The 16,501-nt window shown below is 36.6% G+C and overlaps 1 protein-coding gene across 1 annotated transcript in view; it reads left to right on the top strand.

Annotated features, from left to right (window-relative positions):
• Nucleotides 1–16,501, top strand: part of LOC120487965 (uncharacterized) — a 33,845-nt gene that overhangs the window by 5,129 nt on the left and 12,215 nt on the right. Inside the window, exons 9-11 of the mRNA XM_089127560.1 lie at nucleotides 629–746; nucleotides 2,626–2,738; nucleotides 15,344–15,445. Coding sequence (XP_088983686.1) covers nucleotides 629–746; nucleotides 2,626–2,738; nucleotides 15,344–15,445 — 333 coding nt within the window. The remainder of the gene's footprint in view (nucleotides 1–628; nucleotides 747–2,625; nucleotides 2,739–15,343; nucleotides 15,446–16,501) is intronic.

The following is a 16,501-nucleotide window of genomic DNA, read 5'->3' as shown; positions in this document are numbered from 1 at the left end:
CTCAAAATTATATGTTATCTGAACTAAATAAATTATTTAAGTTGATTTGACAAAAGAAAAAATGTTGTGATTACTGACACTGTAAAAAAATGTTGTTGGTTTAACTTAAAAAAGTAAGTAACCTGGTTGTCTTAAAATTTTAAGTTGACTGAACTGGAAAAGGTGAGTTAATACAATCAAGGAGATTAATTTAATCATCAGAAATTTAAAATTATATGTTATCTGAATTAAATAAATTATTTAAGTTGATTTGACAAAAGAAAAAATGTTGTGATTACTACACTGTAAAAAAATATTGTTGGTTTAACTTAAAAAAGTAAGTAACCTGGTTGCCTTAAAATGTTAAGTTTTTTAAACTGGAAAAAGTGAGTTAATACAACGAAGGAGATTAATTTAATCATCAGAAACTCAAAATAATAAGTTATCTCAACTAAATAAATTATTATAAAGTTGGTTTGACGTTGTGATGACAAATCTTGAAAATATTTTTACAGTGAAGCGTCAAGCTGCCATGTTTGCTTATCAAAGTCGAAGTGTGTGATTTCTGCACCACTGCACCAATAGCAAATGATTGTTTTGAAACAGGTTTCCCGAACATGATCCGATCAATTCTTCATACTTTCTGCAGGGCTGCAGGCTGTATTTCGCACTGGCCTCACCATCATCCTGCTACTGGAGTCTCGTATCATGAACATGACTGAGGAGGCCGCCGTGCTGCCCGTTCTGCTGCGAGTGCCTATGGATGTGTGAGTGCAATGAAATCACAGTCTGGCAGATGATTTTTCATGTTATTATTGATGTTAAAAATAGAATATTTTGTTTAATTTAATGAAAAATAAAGCATTCATACCCGGTTTCACAGAAGGCTTAAGCCCAGTCCCAGACTAAAATGGGACATGTCATGATTATGTCATTCTTATGCACACACCTTTAACCACAAGTAAAGTGTTACGAAAATATTTCTTGTTTACTGAGAAAATAAGAGAACATGTGTTCAGATATTGATTGGAGTCATTTCATAGCAGATGTGTTTATTTGATGATGTCACAGTCACCATGGCGACATGGCCCTGAGAACTACTTTGATTAACATAGCGGATCTCAAATACACATGAAGCCAGGCCTTATTGTTAAGTTGTTTCTATGGTCGCCTTTTATTCAATACTGCGTGTTGTCATGCCAATCTGAACCCATTGTCATGTGATCCGGAATTCTTTTATAGTCATGTGCCCATATTAAAACTCACCTTTGCGAATGGATCTTCAATTAACATTTAAAAACGATATTTGTTGTGGCTTGGTAGAGATGTTTGTGCCCATGCAGAGCCCATTGCGCTTTGCCAGCCACTTTACAGGATTATAAGGGCAAACGAAGCCATTTGCCAGTTTCAAAGGGGTTATTTGGCATTGACATGCAGATGGCAGTCAGCACAAAGCTCCTACACATCAGGGAACGGGTTCACGTTGCTCGCCTGGCAGGACGTTAGTGTCGGCAAGGTCAAGCCTAAATGCTCCCCTCTGATTCAGAGTATCAGAGTTTTGCTAGACAGAGAACTGAGCCGTCTGAGAACGAAGCAGTCGCCTTGCTGAGGAGGCCAAAGAGAGGAACCGAAAAGAGAGAAGAAACTCTTAAAATCCCTCCAAAAAAGTGTTAACCGATCAAATCAAGCTGATAAAACAAGCTTGATGTGCATTTAACCATCAGACCGACCAACCTAAGCTGGTTTATACCGTTTGGATGACTAACCTCTACAGCTCATGTTGAGTTGTGGTTATGTAGTCATTAAATCAGGGAGGCTCTGTTGACATCACTTCAGTGCTAGCTGGCTCTTTGGTATCCTAAGTGACAAGGGGGTCTGTCACCTGTCATCAGAGGTTGTGTGAACAATAGTCCTTCATGAAAGGGATTGGGGTGTCCTTGCGCTTTTTTTTTTTTACAATGCTCGGCCCCTCCTCCAAGTCAGTCCCATTGACGTGTTGCTTTTCTCAAAGCCTTGACAGACCGTTTGTGTACGGCTTTTTCCCCTGACAAGGCCACTTCGGGACTTATGTAAGTCACTGTGACATGAAACACAGACAGACAAGGTTTACTTCTGTTAGGAGGGCTGGTTTCACAGCGATAGTGTTTTCTTTTAATAGCAAGGGAAAGAAATATTTTAGTTTAATCTCTTAATGTTTCTCATTTTCTGGCTGCTGTTTGATCCAGAGGAATATGTCAAAATGGTCTAAAACTGTCACGCCAGCGTCTATGAGTTCCACGCACGACGCGCCTACATTTGAAATAACGAAATGTTGGTCGGCATGAAAAATGGAATCCAACGAACCGTTCGGTTTAAAAATGTGTACCGAGAACCGTACCGTATCGGTTCAATATGAATTGGTGTATCGTTACACCCCTAATGAACACATATTTCATTAATTTGTTAAGAGCACTTGTTTGACAGTCTTAAAAAAATATATTGTGGAAACTTTTTTGAGACCCTAGCATTCTCCGGTTACCATTTGTTAATATAAATTTTTTTTCCCCCAACAATCATTGTGAAAAATGTGGAGAAAAAAAATCTATATTATAATATATTCTAAGTTTGACAAAGTAATACTGTTTTTTTGTTTGTACATGTGTCCAGCTCCCAACATCGTGTCCTGATCCCAGCACTCTGGAACACTGATGTTCAGGAATGGGAAATCAACTGCATGAACAGCCTGGTATTGGAAGAGGCCAATGGTGGACATGATGAAGGTAAACAAACGCATACGCACAATCCCACTTTAAAACATCCGAGCATACGAGGACAACTTAAAACATTCAGTCGATTTCAACAATGAACACGCTTGTTCTCCAAACATGCGCAGACATTCCAGCCCCCTTACATAAGACCTCCTCCTTTGTTCCTCTTGTTTGTTTAGTGTACATATGAGCCCACCTTCAGTACAGTATGTTGTCCCATGTGTCTCAGTAGTCTACTGTGCTGTAAGCAAGACGCTGAGTTCAAGACTAAGGGTCAAGTGTAATGGGCTGACAGAGACACTAGATAGGGATAGACTGTTGACTCAATCTGTTCGGTCATCAGCGTCCGATAGGGGACCAATGACAGGGATGCTTTTGACTAGATGAGGCTCTAAGTGCCAGCTTTTTGGGAACAAAATGTCAGCTTCATCTCATGTTAGACCCAGGGGAGGATGCCTTGCCCGAGTGTACAAAGCGCACTCTTAAGTGTGCTCAGGCTGGATGCTATCTTTGACTTCAGTAAGAATAGGCCAAAGTGAACAGACCTTATGTGGGTTTCAGTGTTTTTGCACAGTAATGGTTTATAGAAGTATCTTTAAAAGTTCATTTAAAATTAACACCATAGAAAAAATGTGAATATTTCTTTTAATTGATTTATATTTAATAAATAATAATTTATTAAATTAATAATTATTAAATTTAATAAAAAAATGGTGTGGCAGAGATCAATATTTTTGAATTCAATTCTTGCAATATCTGGTACTTTTAACATTATACACGAGTATTTTTGCTCATTGACTCAGCTTTATTTCTGTTTGTTTATGAATTCACGTTCCAGTTAATCACCGCAATTGTAGCTGCTCTCTATTCCAAGTGAAAAAACCCTCCATATTATGTTGTCCGCCCACACAGTGATCATTAGGTTTCTCTTCTCTTACCGAGAGTCGCTGGAATTATTTTTGTTGTTGCTCTGAGTTTCCTCATTCACAGCTTGGTTGATTTACAGTAGGTTTGACAGAATCCTGTTCAACGGGCACTTCTCTGTCTGGCGGCCGTGACTCATCGGCTTTTAACGACGAAGAGACTCCCTGAGGGTGGGTGGGCATGCTGGAGCTGTTTTTTGGAGGGTGCTGGTGTAATTGTAAGGCCCAGGCAGTGATTTTTACAGAATGAATTATCATCCAAAGCTCCGCGAGTCAATATGAGTCATCCAGGGGGCCGTCAGCCCTCTCTGTCCCCCTTTTAACAAGGTAATGAGAACTGACTCACATAGCCGTCACTCGCTGCACCTGAGCTTCCACGGAAACACCTGGATGTCAGGAAGCCACAGAACGACCACAGCTGACTTAGTGTTGAACGAAGAGTTTTTAGTGGTCGGTATCTTTAAATAAATTGTATATTTATTTTGCACACCTGTCGGTGACATCATAGACTGCCTGAAGGTATATCATTTTAGTTTTGGACAACAAAGAGCATGAGTTCATTAGGTTTTGCTTTGATTTGCTCTCTCTTCATTTTGAGCAGCTTTAATGATGTTATTGATTTGAAGAACAGTAGCTAATAAAAATGCTTTAAAATGACACAATTCATTTAAGTAAAAGGATGTTGTTAATTGTTAACATTAAAAATGTTTTAATGTTCATACCAAGATAAGTTTCTAAGCAGGTGGTGCAGTTTTGTCGTCTGCTACTTTAAATGCTTAAGCTTTTCAAAGCAGAATGGATTCTGATTGGCTCTCAATGTTTTTATTTTTCATCAACTAGACAAAATCATTCTGAAAGTGATTCAGTGATATCCTTCCTCTGTGTTATCGTGATAGTTTGGATGTGGACTCTTTGTGCTGTTCTTTTATATTTAGAAGGATTTTTCTTTCGTTTGAACTTTTGATTCATCATAGAATCCTGAATTTTAATAGATTTTTTTTTTACAAAAGATACAAAAATATGAAGCAGTACAACTGTTTTCAACATTGATAATAATAAATGTGTCTTGAGCACCAAAAGCAATATATTAGAACATATAGAAATATTTCACAATATTACAGTGTTTTTTTTTTTTTTACTGTATTTTTGATCAAATAAATGCAAACTTGGTGAGCATAAAAGACTCTTCAGAAACATAAAAAAAAATCTTTCCAACTCCAAACCTTTGAACGGAAGTTTAAAAATTTAAAACAGATTTATGCCACTTTATTTACTGTAACTCACACCATACACAGACATCTTCATTCTTATGTTTGAGTTATTAACAGTAACCAATAGGGCTGGACCTGAATATTTGAATATTCGTTTCGGTGGGTTGGTATTTTTTATTTTTTATATATATAATTTTTTTTTCACTCATATTTGCTTCTTTTTGGACTACTAAAAGTGTTCCTGCAATGGAAGTTTTCTCTGGCAGAACAGCAGAGTTTGTATGGACAGAAGTGCATGTCTGAGCTTGTATTTTGGGTTAAGCTGCGTTGCTTTGACATTTTGGAAAATAGAATAATATAAACAAAATGTATTATCCTTTTTACCCGTTATTATCATTCTAAATTAATCTACTGATATTAATTGAAAATGTTCCAGTGTTCCTTATGTAGGCAATTTATTTTTTGTGTTTCTTTATTTAAATTAGTTTAAATGTATTTAAATTTTGTTTTTATTTACTTAAATTTCATTTTTATTTTTTATTTATTTAGACTGTTTATATTATAAAAATTTCAGCACGTCGCTTCACGCTCACGCTGTTCTGTAATATCAAAATGCAAACGGACAGACAGACATATAGAAATTCCGAAGCTTTGCATATTCAATGTTCGTTACTACCGAAGCTTTGTAACCAAGGGAGGCGGGGCTTGGCGAGGATCAAGTGCATAAATAATGTAGCTCATTTTTTTACTAGTGGCTAAAAATGATGTAATATTTGATGATTATACACTATATAAGCTTTGATTTTATTTTTATTTTTTTACTTCCCATTTCTGCTAATAAAGTGGCTGTTCTGAGGAACTGGATCCACGTCTGAAGGTCACGCTTTGTACGTACCTTACAAGAACAGATTTGTCATTTCTATTTCATGGACATATCTGATGATTGCTGTATAGACTTTCATGGGGGTGTGCAGTACAGAAAAGTGTTTGTTGCCTGAGAGCAGGATTGCATTTTGCTTGTGAGGTTGGCAGAATCCTGATGTGTGCTGTTTTCCCCTGCTGTCTGTGGTGCAGTGACTCAGCTGATTCCTACAGGTGCAAATAAATCCAAAATATAAAATACTTGTATATTATTTACTAAAATTAAACATTGTGTGTGTGTGTATATATATATATTATACACATACACACACCGTATATCCTTTCAAAAGTTGGGTGTCACAATTGTTTTTTAAAAACGTTAATGCTTTTGTTCAGCAAGAACACATTAAATTGATACAAAATGTCAGTAAAGACATGTATAATGTTACAAATATTTTATATTTTTATTTCAAATAAATTCATCAAATAATCCTGAAAAAAATGTATCACCGTTTCCACATAAATATTAAGCAGCACAATGGTTTTCAACTGTAATAATAATAAGAAATGTTTCTTGAGCAGCAAATCATCATATTTTTTGAATGATCATGTGACACTGACGACTCTTCACAATAGGGATGGGCAACAATTAATCGCATCCAAAATAAAAGTTTGTGTTTACATGATATATGTGTGTGTGGTGTGTGTATAATTATTTTGTATATATAAATACACACACATGCATGTATATATTTAAGAAAAATGTGTTCTTAATATATCAAATATTTATATTTATACATAATATTAATTATGTATAAATATATATATAAAGTATATACATGCAAATATTTCTTAAATATATACATGCATGTGTGTGTATTTATATATACAAAATAATTATACACACCACACACATATATTACGTAAACACAAACTTTTATTTTGGATGCGATTAATCGCGATTAATCGTTGCCCATCCCTACTTCACAAGAATTAATTCTATTTTAAAATGTATTTAAATAGAAAAGTTACTTTATGACCACATTTCAGTGTATTACTCTTTTTAACTGTATTTTTGATCAAATTAAGCCTTTATTAAAATAAGTGACTACAGTAGTTACATTTTTTTTTTAAACTTACTGACCCCAAACCTTTGCACGGTTGTGCATCTTTAACTACACTTTGTCATATAAGCCAGTCAAATGTTGATTTACATTTCAGAGATCTTAAGTACTCAAAACAGTTCTTTATTCATTTTAAAGCAAAGTTCATTTAGTGAACAATTCATCCCGACTGGCTCAGTATATTGACTTAGGAATTGATTCTTTTAATAATAAAGTCTTTATTTATTTTTTTTATACAATTATTTATTTGGGAATCAGACTACACAAGTTTTCTTGCCATTATTTTGCGATATGTTTTTAAAATCACAATCAAATTTGGCTTGGAACAATTGCAAAACCAACAAGTGTTCAATATCTAAGGGGACCTTTTTGGGATCCCTTGACGTTGACGATGACTCTGGCCTTTGGGATGGTACAGTGCTGACTCAACAATATACCCCAAAAGCCTTATAAAGCATCTATCAAAACCGTTTATGTTGTGTATTAGCTGTGAATCCGCTTCTCTGGTCACCTTGAGCAGGGCTCTGTGCCTGGCCAAACACAATAGTCAGCCATTTCTCCTCTAATCCTGTAAAATGAGATGATTAAGTCAGCCCCTCATTGCGTTTGACTGTTCTGTCCCCGAGCGCGTTCTGCTGAAGGCTAATATTTTCTGTAACCCGAGTGCTCCCGCTGGACCGGCTTAATCAAATGACCGCCCAGAGCTTGTTCAGAAGAAGTGAAACAGACAATGACCAACGCAAGCCTTCTCATTCGGGGCGGCACACAGTTGATGAGCGTGAAGAGATGGCTTCATTGCATTTTGTCAAAAGTGGGCAGTGCGGCTTAGGCTTGGGCTCAGCAAGGTCAGAAAGGTGAAATTCTTCCGACCAACTTGAGTAATGCCTTATGTTGGTTATAAATCCACTAATGACAGAAGGCTTTCCTGGATTTTCAGTATCAGGCCACCCTTCATCCACTTATAACCAGTTCATGCGTCTCCTGAACTTCCATGTGCTGAGAGTTGAGGTTTATCTTCTCCAGGTCGTGCACTTGTGATTGAAGGTGGTTTCCATGTGATGCACAGTTTCAGTCTCTTTTGAACTGGAGGACATTCATTTCTGCGTTTGTCCATTTCATTTTTTGTTTATGTTATGCAGTAAAGCCTACATGTGTTTGTTTGCCAAAAGTCTGTACCATCTGTAGGATTAGGCAGTATTTAAAACAAAATATTATCAAAGATGTGATTTTTACCCCCATCTAGCGGTGAAAAGGTATATGACCATCCAGGGAATATTAGTTTTTGTTCCTCTCAATTCCGATTTCGTTTTAACTCCTACGGTGGCCAATGTAGTCCAAGATTAACATGGCTTCCAGTTCGTCCTCGTCCATGAGTGTTAACTCAAACATAAGTGTGAAAGGTGAAGCTTGAATTAATGGGTATGTCCCTCTTTGGCTAATGTACTTTCAAGATGGAGGAGCAACATGGCGACCGACATTAGAACCCCTTACCCGTATGTATTTTCAATGGCATATTATACACTCACGAGAATACTTTATTACTTGAACGAAGTAAATATATATTAATGAGCACATATATTTTTGAAAGAACTAAGTGTTCTTAGCTAAGAATAAACTAAAAGAGTTACACAGTGCAGCTTTAAATAGGAATATAGACAAATTGTACGTGTGAATAAAACAAATAACACAATAAAATACAAATGAGATTTAAATACATTTATATATTTACTAATAAAATGTGCTTAATTTAATTAGTAAGCCAGAAACCCAGTTGGTAGGGTTTTATGAGTGGTTGCCAGGTGGTTGGAAGGATGTTTTGGGTGGTTGCTAAGGCATTGATAGGTGATTTTTTTTTTAAATTTTTTATTTTTATTAAGAGTTTCAGTTTACAGTCCCTTATCATACCATTTCTAGCACATGTTTGCTTGCACCGCTAATTAATGTTTTAAGCAGGTCTCTTGAATCTTGAATATTCCCCTCATCTTCCATTGGTTGATCAAACGGATCACGCCATTGGTTGAGTCAGTGTGGTTGTTGGGCAAACATCAATGTTTTGCAAATTACTGCAAATTACTTTCATATAGATCTGTCTCTGCAGGAGAACATGTTTAACTTTTTTTTCCCCTCCCAATGTTGAAAGCTAAATCCTGTCTTTAGCTCTTTCCGTCTGGATTTGCAATATATAAGGACTTTTGGGCAATTTTATTTGAGAAAAGGACTTGAGCGAATCTGGGCCAAAACTTGAAAAGGATATGTATAACAACCTAGTAATTTAAAGTGAAGGAAAAAGCCAAACCGCAAAGGAATTAACAGACACGCTATGCTGGACTTCTGTTGGTTTATGCTACTGTGACTCATCATATCCACTGGGATATTTTTTTACCCTTCCAGAAAAGCTAACAAGGGCTTGTCTAGTGATTAAAAGATGCTCTAATCTTTTGTACAGTATGTCCAGTATTACAGACAGCTTTATTTGAAAGGTTTTATTTTAAAATAAAAAAGAGACAGTCTATTTAAAAGGTTTAATTTTATTTAATGACTTCTGTTTCATTACTGGATGATTCAGCATTTGTTTTCAGGCAATGTCACTTGTCACCACAGAAATAGCAATACTGTGGTTGAAAATATTGATTGTGAAGCTGTTTCATACCTATACATAACTGCTTTCTTTAGCTCAGTTGAAGTGTCAATGCAGATTTGAATGTTCCGCTGTGATTTTTGTCAAAGGTTTTACAGAATTGGCTGAATTGTTTTCCTTTAGGAATGAGATCACGTGGGTTTAAATCGAGATCGCTATCTTTTAACGATTAATGGAGCCGCTCTAATCCAGACTATCTTACCAGAATAAAAAAACATCTTCTCCAGCACGCTTTTCTCCATGTTACTCAAGTCCTGGTTGAGTGTTTGGCCCCTGAACTGCAATCAGGCTTAAAGGCCCATTAAAAGTTGAGTCCTGAGTGAGGGAATGTGGTGAAGCTCAGTGTCAGGAGGTCAGAAAGCACCTCCCATTCTTGCCATATTGATGCGTTCAAATCAACTGGTAAATGATCTAGCCCACCACTCAACATGGATTAAAAGAGCAGTCTGTGCATCTATTTAGAAATGGATTGATTGAGTTGTGTGCATTTTTTTTTATCAACTTTATATTAACATGTTCAGTATGTTGCAGAATTGTATCATCATTACATAATTACTTAAAAATTAGAATTGATTTATTTTATTTTTAAACTGTTATCAGAATGAAATGAAAGCCATGGTTAGTGGCTCGCCTCGGATTGAAAAGACCAGTATCAAGTAGTTATTCCGTGACCCGCCTTTGCATTTCGACCCTGCAGTGATTGATATTTCTGAGGCGTTGATAGATGACTATCTTTGAAAGAGGATTCAGGACTGATTGATGGCTGGAAAGCACAATGCAGCGGTGCTCCCTCCACAACTCTTCCTTTATTCCGCTTCGTGACCTTCTTACCTGGGTAGACATGCTTTGAAAACCAAAAGTAGAGTGATAGCATGTGGGAAGCCATTTAAAAAATAATGAAAGATTTTGTGTGTGTGTGTGTGTACATTTATATTTAAATTTTTATTTATTTAAATATAAAATTTGTGTCTGATTTTAAAATTTTAAAGGTAAATTTTAAAGGTAAATAAAATGACCTTTATTTATATAAAAGATGTGCTAAATTTGTCTTGATTAGTGACCTAGAAATAGTGCCGAATCTGAAATATTTGTTTCTCCTTCTGATTGCATTTCCCTGTAGCATTGGAATATAGCCCAGGATTTGTCCAAACAGAAGGAGTACGGTTAATCACTGTAAATATGCTTTTGTGTTTTACTGTCTGCCAAACCTCCTCATGTCTCAATCTCTTTAATATCCTTAAAGGTTTGTATGAACTGCATCAGCAACACACGGTAACCTCTCTCTCAGAAACAGATGGTTTACCAGTAAGTATTTTTCCTTTGTCAATTTGTCACAATCAAATCCAAAGCCTGAAGCAAGCGGATCATTTTACGGTCAGTCTTTTAAAGGAATAGTTCACCAAAATGATTTCCCTGTTTTTTTGTATGTTTAAAAAAGTCATACAGAGATTAAAGATTGACATGAGGACGAGTTGGATTTTGTGTGACCTATCGTTTAAAACTAAAGTGAGCATGTTCATGAATGAAACTTTTTTTTGGTGTCTTAGTTCTTAGTTAAAGACTTCCTGTAATCACATGTCCCACAGCTGTACCATAAATCTCATCAAAGGGAGAGCAGGACATTACAGAAGTTAAATCAACAGCATGTTAGCTTTACTTTGTTGGGGTGCAGGTCTTCCAAGTGGTGGTCTCTTTACTTGACCGTTTTTATTGTGATTGATTGTTTGGGTGCATGTTCAAAAGTCAGCCCATTTCCTTTGAATTTCTGTTGTGTTCCTTGGCTTCATCTCAAGACTTTTACTGTACTCATTGTTAGGCTCCACGTTATCTGTTGTTAGGCTCCACGTTATCTGTTTTCCTGCGGCGCGAGATTTTGGCATGTGCAAAGTTGCGAACTACACGCATAACTTGGAGAAACAGCTTAATTAGAAACTGAATCTTGGGCGTTTTGTTTGAACTCCGTTAGATGTGCATTGTTTGCTTAAGGGTACAGGAAATCCCTCAAAGAAACACTGGGCCCCAAGGTATAAAGGTAAAGGAAATAAATGTAACTCTTTATGGTGCATGGGAACCTGGAGCCCCCTCCCTCCAGGTGTAATGATAGTGAGTTATGGGAGTTTTAATGGGAATTTATGGGAAGAGGAAGCTTTGAAGGTGGATCTTGGACAATGATAAGACATCCTGCATGTTCACACTGCTTCCATGTGCGTGAGTTAAGCACGATTATGATCCTTGTGGAAATATAGACCTACTTTATTTACTTATTTATGCATTGATATTTTTATTTGTGCATTTAATTATTTTTTTTTTTTATATATAAGATTGCTATTAGGTCAAAATGTACTATGTTGTTGATTTTATTGTTGCACCGTCCCCTATTCACAAAATAATTCCAACATCTTGATGTACATTATCACACTTCAATGGTTTACATACATAATCCATTTTCCCCAAAACTTACATCGGTTACATTTGTCAAATTTGAGTCTTAATATAAATGTAAGCCTCTCCATACTGTATATTTCATTTACGATCCCTAGCTGTTGATCCTTAGTTGGAGGATTCACCTACAACCATTTATGGGTTATTGCTTTCCTTCTGCTTGCTAACAACTTTTTTAATAAATATTTATCCTTGTCTAAAACTTTTCCTGGTATTTCACTTAAATATTTAGTAGTGTACGAAAAATCCACCCTCTTTTCCCAATCTCTGCCACTACTTCTTGACAAAATCATTTTATTTTTGGGCAGAAATATTATAATGATTAGCCATCAATGTTTCACATAGCCTCCAGCAAAAGCCACGGCTCTGTGAGCCTGTATGAAGTGCTGTTAATTTGGGAGTTATAAAAAAATCGTATTAAATTCTTACACCAAATTCCCTCCAGGATCTTGAGTTTTTGGTATTTGCCTGAATCACACAAACCTGTCCAGTCTTCATCTGTTATTTGTGCAGATTTGTGCACCATTTTCAAAGAACACTCTCAGCTTTGCTGGATATGGCATTTGGTAACAAATTCCCTTGGATTGGAGCACCTTTAAAATCCCCCCCCCCCCCTATTCCTTCGTCTTTTTCAATATCTCTGGTGGGTAGTCCGAGTTGAAATAGATTCTCTTTCCTTAGCTAGCTACTGCTTCGCTTGCTTTCCCGGCCTCGCTATTATTTCCATTACCGTCTTCGCCGCCATCCATATCTTCGGTTGTTTCTCGTTTTTGTCCATTTGGAGCCAGCTTTATTTTTTAACCCTTTTTTCTTCTCCCCTTCCATGTTATACTTCTGCTTGTTTTTAACTTCCCAAGTGTATTTTCCAGGGAATTACAATCGACCAGTCTGAAAACTCTATTTCAAGCAGCCATCTGCTTCAGCGCTACACCGGAAGTCCCGGGAAAGAGTTTTAAATTGAATTTTAATTGAATTTATTCTAATGTAATTTAATTAGCTTTTAGTGACTATATAGGATGGTTGAAATTAAATAGTGACGTTAAAGAAAAATATGAAAGGGAAAAAAAAAACATTGTGGATAACAATAAAAAAGTTTTCGTATTTTTAATTCAAGCTTAAGTCGTGGCATACAATGCAAAATGCAACAAAATTGTATTTTTTAAAAGTATTTTCACCAGTGCAATCCGTTTTAAACTCCATTTCTCTTTGATGTACTATACTGTACTATTTTTATTATTTTATGTAGTTCATTCTCAAGTACTTGTGATCCGGTCTTTATGAAACAGGGACTGGCGTCCAGAAGGAAACTTCAGATTTAATCTTGGTCTTACAGAGTTCCTGTGCACAGACGCCATGGTTACCTGTTGCCAGGCCAACATTGCTGCTGTTTGTGCGTCAGAGGAAGTGGCAGATACTAGTTTGAGAGCAGGAATTTGCTTCCACTGCTGATCCATGTTGACCCGAACGCTTGCTCTGATTGGCACACATGACATGCACAAGCAGATTGTGACGGTAGCAGATCTGATCTGGTGGGTTCATATCCAATGCAAATGATGTAATTTGTTGCATAAGGCTCTTGAAATTCAGTGTCACAATTTTTTACAAATTCAAATCAAAAGACTTGTTCTCTTTGTTAGATAGTGTGCTCATTTTATTCTGCATTGGCCTCAGAGGTCATTAAATGTTCTCAGCTTTATTTGAAGCATAAGTCTGACTGCATTTTGTTCGACGTATCCTTAAAACACAACAAAATGTAAATTTTTGTTTTAGAATATTTCAATCATGACAACATGCTATTTGAATAAGGCAATGTTAATGCATTTGGTCTTGGTGGACTAGATCTACTAAACTGCTGCTGACTATTATTGCTGCTTTAGACCAAGTATTGTCTGTACACTGCTTTTAAAATGACTTCTCGTAATAGAGCGGCAACACACACACATTACACACTAATCGTGTGTAACGACACCAGAGCGTCATGAATGCTTGCTATCATGGTTGCGCAGACTTTTCAAACACAGAAAGGTGGCCTTTTTCTGTGTCTGGTTAGATTACGATAGCCTTCTGGTTATCAGTTGAGTAATTCGAGAGGAAAGAAGCTTTTCAGCTCCACCTAAAGCTGGGAGTTTTGTTCTTCAAAGACTGTGTGTGTCCGTGAGAGAGGGCTGGAGAAACTGACCAAGTATGCATGAGTTTAACACAGCTGGCTAAAGTTAATAAGACTTTATCCTTTCATTCTGCCATCTTTCTCTTTTATTGTTCTCAAATGGAAACTCTTTTCTTTGAACCCTTTTGTCATCTGATATTTATCAGTTCTCATCAACGGTCACATCAGTTTATGTTTTGTTTGTGACGCCAGTTTGTAGGAGAAATACAATGCACATTCTTCCTATCAAACGGCACAAAAATGATGGGATTACCCATCATTCTTTCAGAACAGTCCTGTCATTATTGCATTAGAGCCACAGAATAAACCTTTACTTTGCATCATCAGCTTATCTGTTTTGTTCCTACTCTTTGAAACTGATGCCAGTGGGTGACATGGTCCATTAACTTTTATTCCCTTCAAAATTATACCTCTGAATCTCTTCAAGGGAAACCCCAGGAATTTGGCAGAAAGGATTTTGTCAGTAGCTGACATGTTTTTGATGTATTAAAAAATTGACCAGAAAATGAATGTAAATGAGTAAATACTTTGTGACTTATGTGTCCTTTGAGGCCCTCGGGTGCTTCAGGGAGGCAAGGTGAGCTCTGGTACCTTCCAGTGTTTTCTCATTACGCTCCTGAACATGGCAGAACTTGTCTTTATGAGATCCACTGCAAACTAAAGCTTTTAAACTGCCGCTGATTGAGATTGATTGTGAAATTACTGCTTTCTCCAAAGCTCGGGATTTAGGTTTAATTGTAGTTGCGAAGTACTTCAAATGTATCTTGACTTTTTGTGTAGTTTAAAATGCGAGACAAACATTCACTACTATGTAATTTGCGATGAGTCGGCGGGTGTCTGCAGTATTTTTATTTGTTTTGCTTTGCTTGTGTTTTTGTGGGATAGAAAAGCTTGAATACCCCAAACAACATGCTTTCTCTACAACACTTAGGGCAAACACAATACAAAAAAAGCAAATGATTTATACATTCTAACTACTGTTATTTATTAAATTTACTATAACTTCTTTACTATATATTTTTTTCTTTTTTTATATAGATTTATTTTATTTTATATATTATATAACTTTTTATAAGATTATAAGATTATATAAGATTTATTTTATATAACTTTTTTTATTTACTACTGTTTTTTATTTTTATTTGCCTTTTTTTTTTTTTTTTACTGTTTTTTGTTTTGTTTTTTGGCCTACCAGATCTTTTACATACCTGTTACATATAAAAAATGTCTCTTTTAAACCTGTCTTTGCAGAGATAGTGAAAAAGGAAAGCGCAAAAGGCTGTACGAGTTCTCTCAGCGATGGACACGATGTTAAACCTTCACAAAAAGGTGCCAAGAACACTTCTAAAAAAGGTGAGCTGGTTCATAGACATTATTTATGAGTAATTTAGGCAGGTCTGGACCTCAACGATAATTAATCTAATGGGTCATCGCTATGAGAGATACAATGTCTCATAACGAAAGTGCCCCAGTACTTTGAGATGGCACCCTGGCGTATCATACATGAGATTATAACGCCGCTTGGATCCAATCACATGGCACAAGTTAATACTATTGGCGGAAAGCCCAGAAAAAGAAATTCAAGACAATAGGCTGAAACCTTTGACAGCCTGTACTTCAGGTCACCAATTCATGCTTTCAATGTCAAGCGAATTACACTCAAGCAGAGAGCGTATCTACCAACTGTACTCTGTCACCTACCCGACCCAAAACCACCAAAACAGACGCTTTGAAATACAATACAGCCCACATTTCCTTGTTCTGTTGATGAGATTACAGGGGACAGGCTGAATCCCTAGTGGCATATGTGGCTGACATGGATATCTGTTCTCTAGCACACAGCCTGCATTAGCGAGAGCAGGCCGGCAGCACCTGTGTAAATCTGATAGTCTGATAACATTCACTTTTGTGCTGTGGGCGCATTTGTGGTGTGATGTTTGTTTGTATCTGGAAATATACTGCAACTCACAGAAGTTCACCCATTGACCCATTGGTACTAAATTTACTCACTAAAGCCACTTTTCCGCTGCAGGAACTTTCCCCAGGATCTAGGGACTTTGGGGTGGTACAAACCGTTGTGTTTCGAACACGGGGACCAGGGTCTAAATTAAGTTCCGTGTAAATATTTCCCCCTCAGTGAGCCCCAAGATAGTACGTTCTCAACGTTAAGGAACTTTCGAAAGTGGGACTTGGGCGCTGAACATGGGCGTTTCGATTGGTTGAATCCACACAGTATTTTATTTCAACGACTTGTCTTTTCGTTTGCTGTTCGAATCAACAATGGAGTTTTAAAAATTTGACCGATGGGCTGTCGACAAGGTTCAGGCTTTATTAAGCTTATACGCGGAGGATGAAATCCAGCGGGAACTGGAAAGTCGCGTGCAGTCCTACGTCACCAATTTTATTTGC

Source organism: Pimephales promelas, chromosome 25, assembly GCF_988280905.1.
Source record: "Pimephales promelas chromosome 25, fPimPro1.hap1.1, whole genome shotgun sequence".
Taxonomy (NCBI): domain Eukaryota; kingdom Metazoa; phylum Chordata; class Actinopteri; order Cypriniformes; family Leuciscidae; genus Pimephales; species Pimephales promelas.
This window is presented reverse-complemented; position numbering and strand designations above follow the sequence as displayed.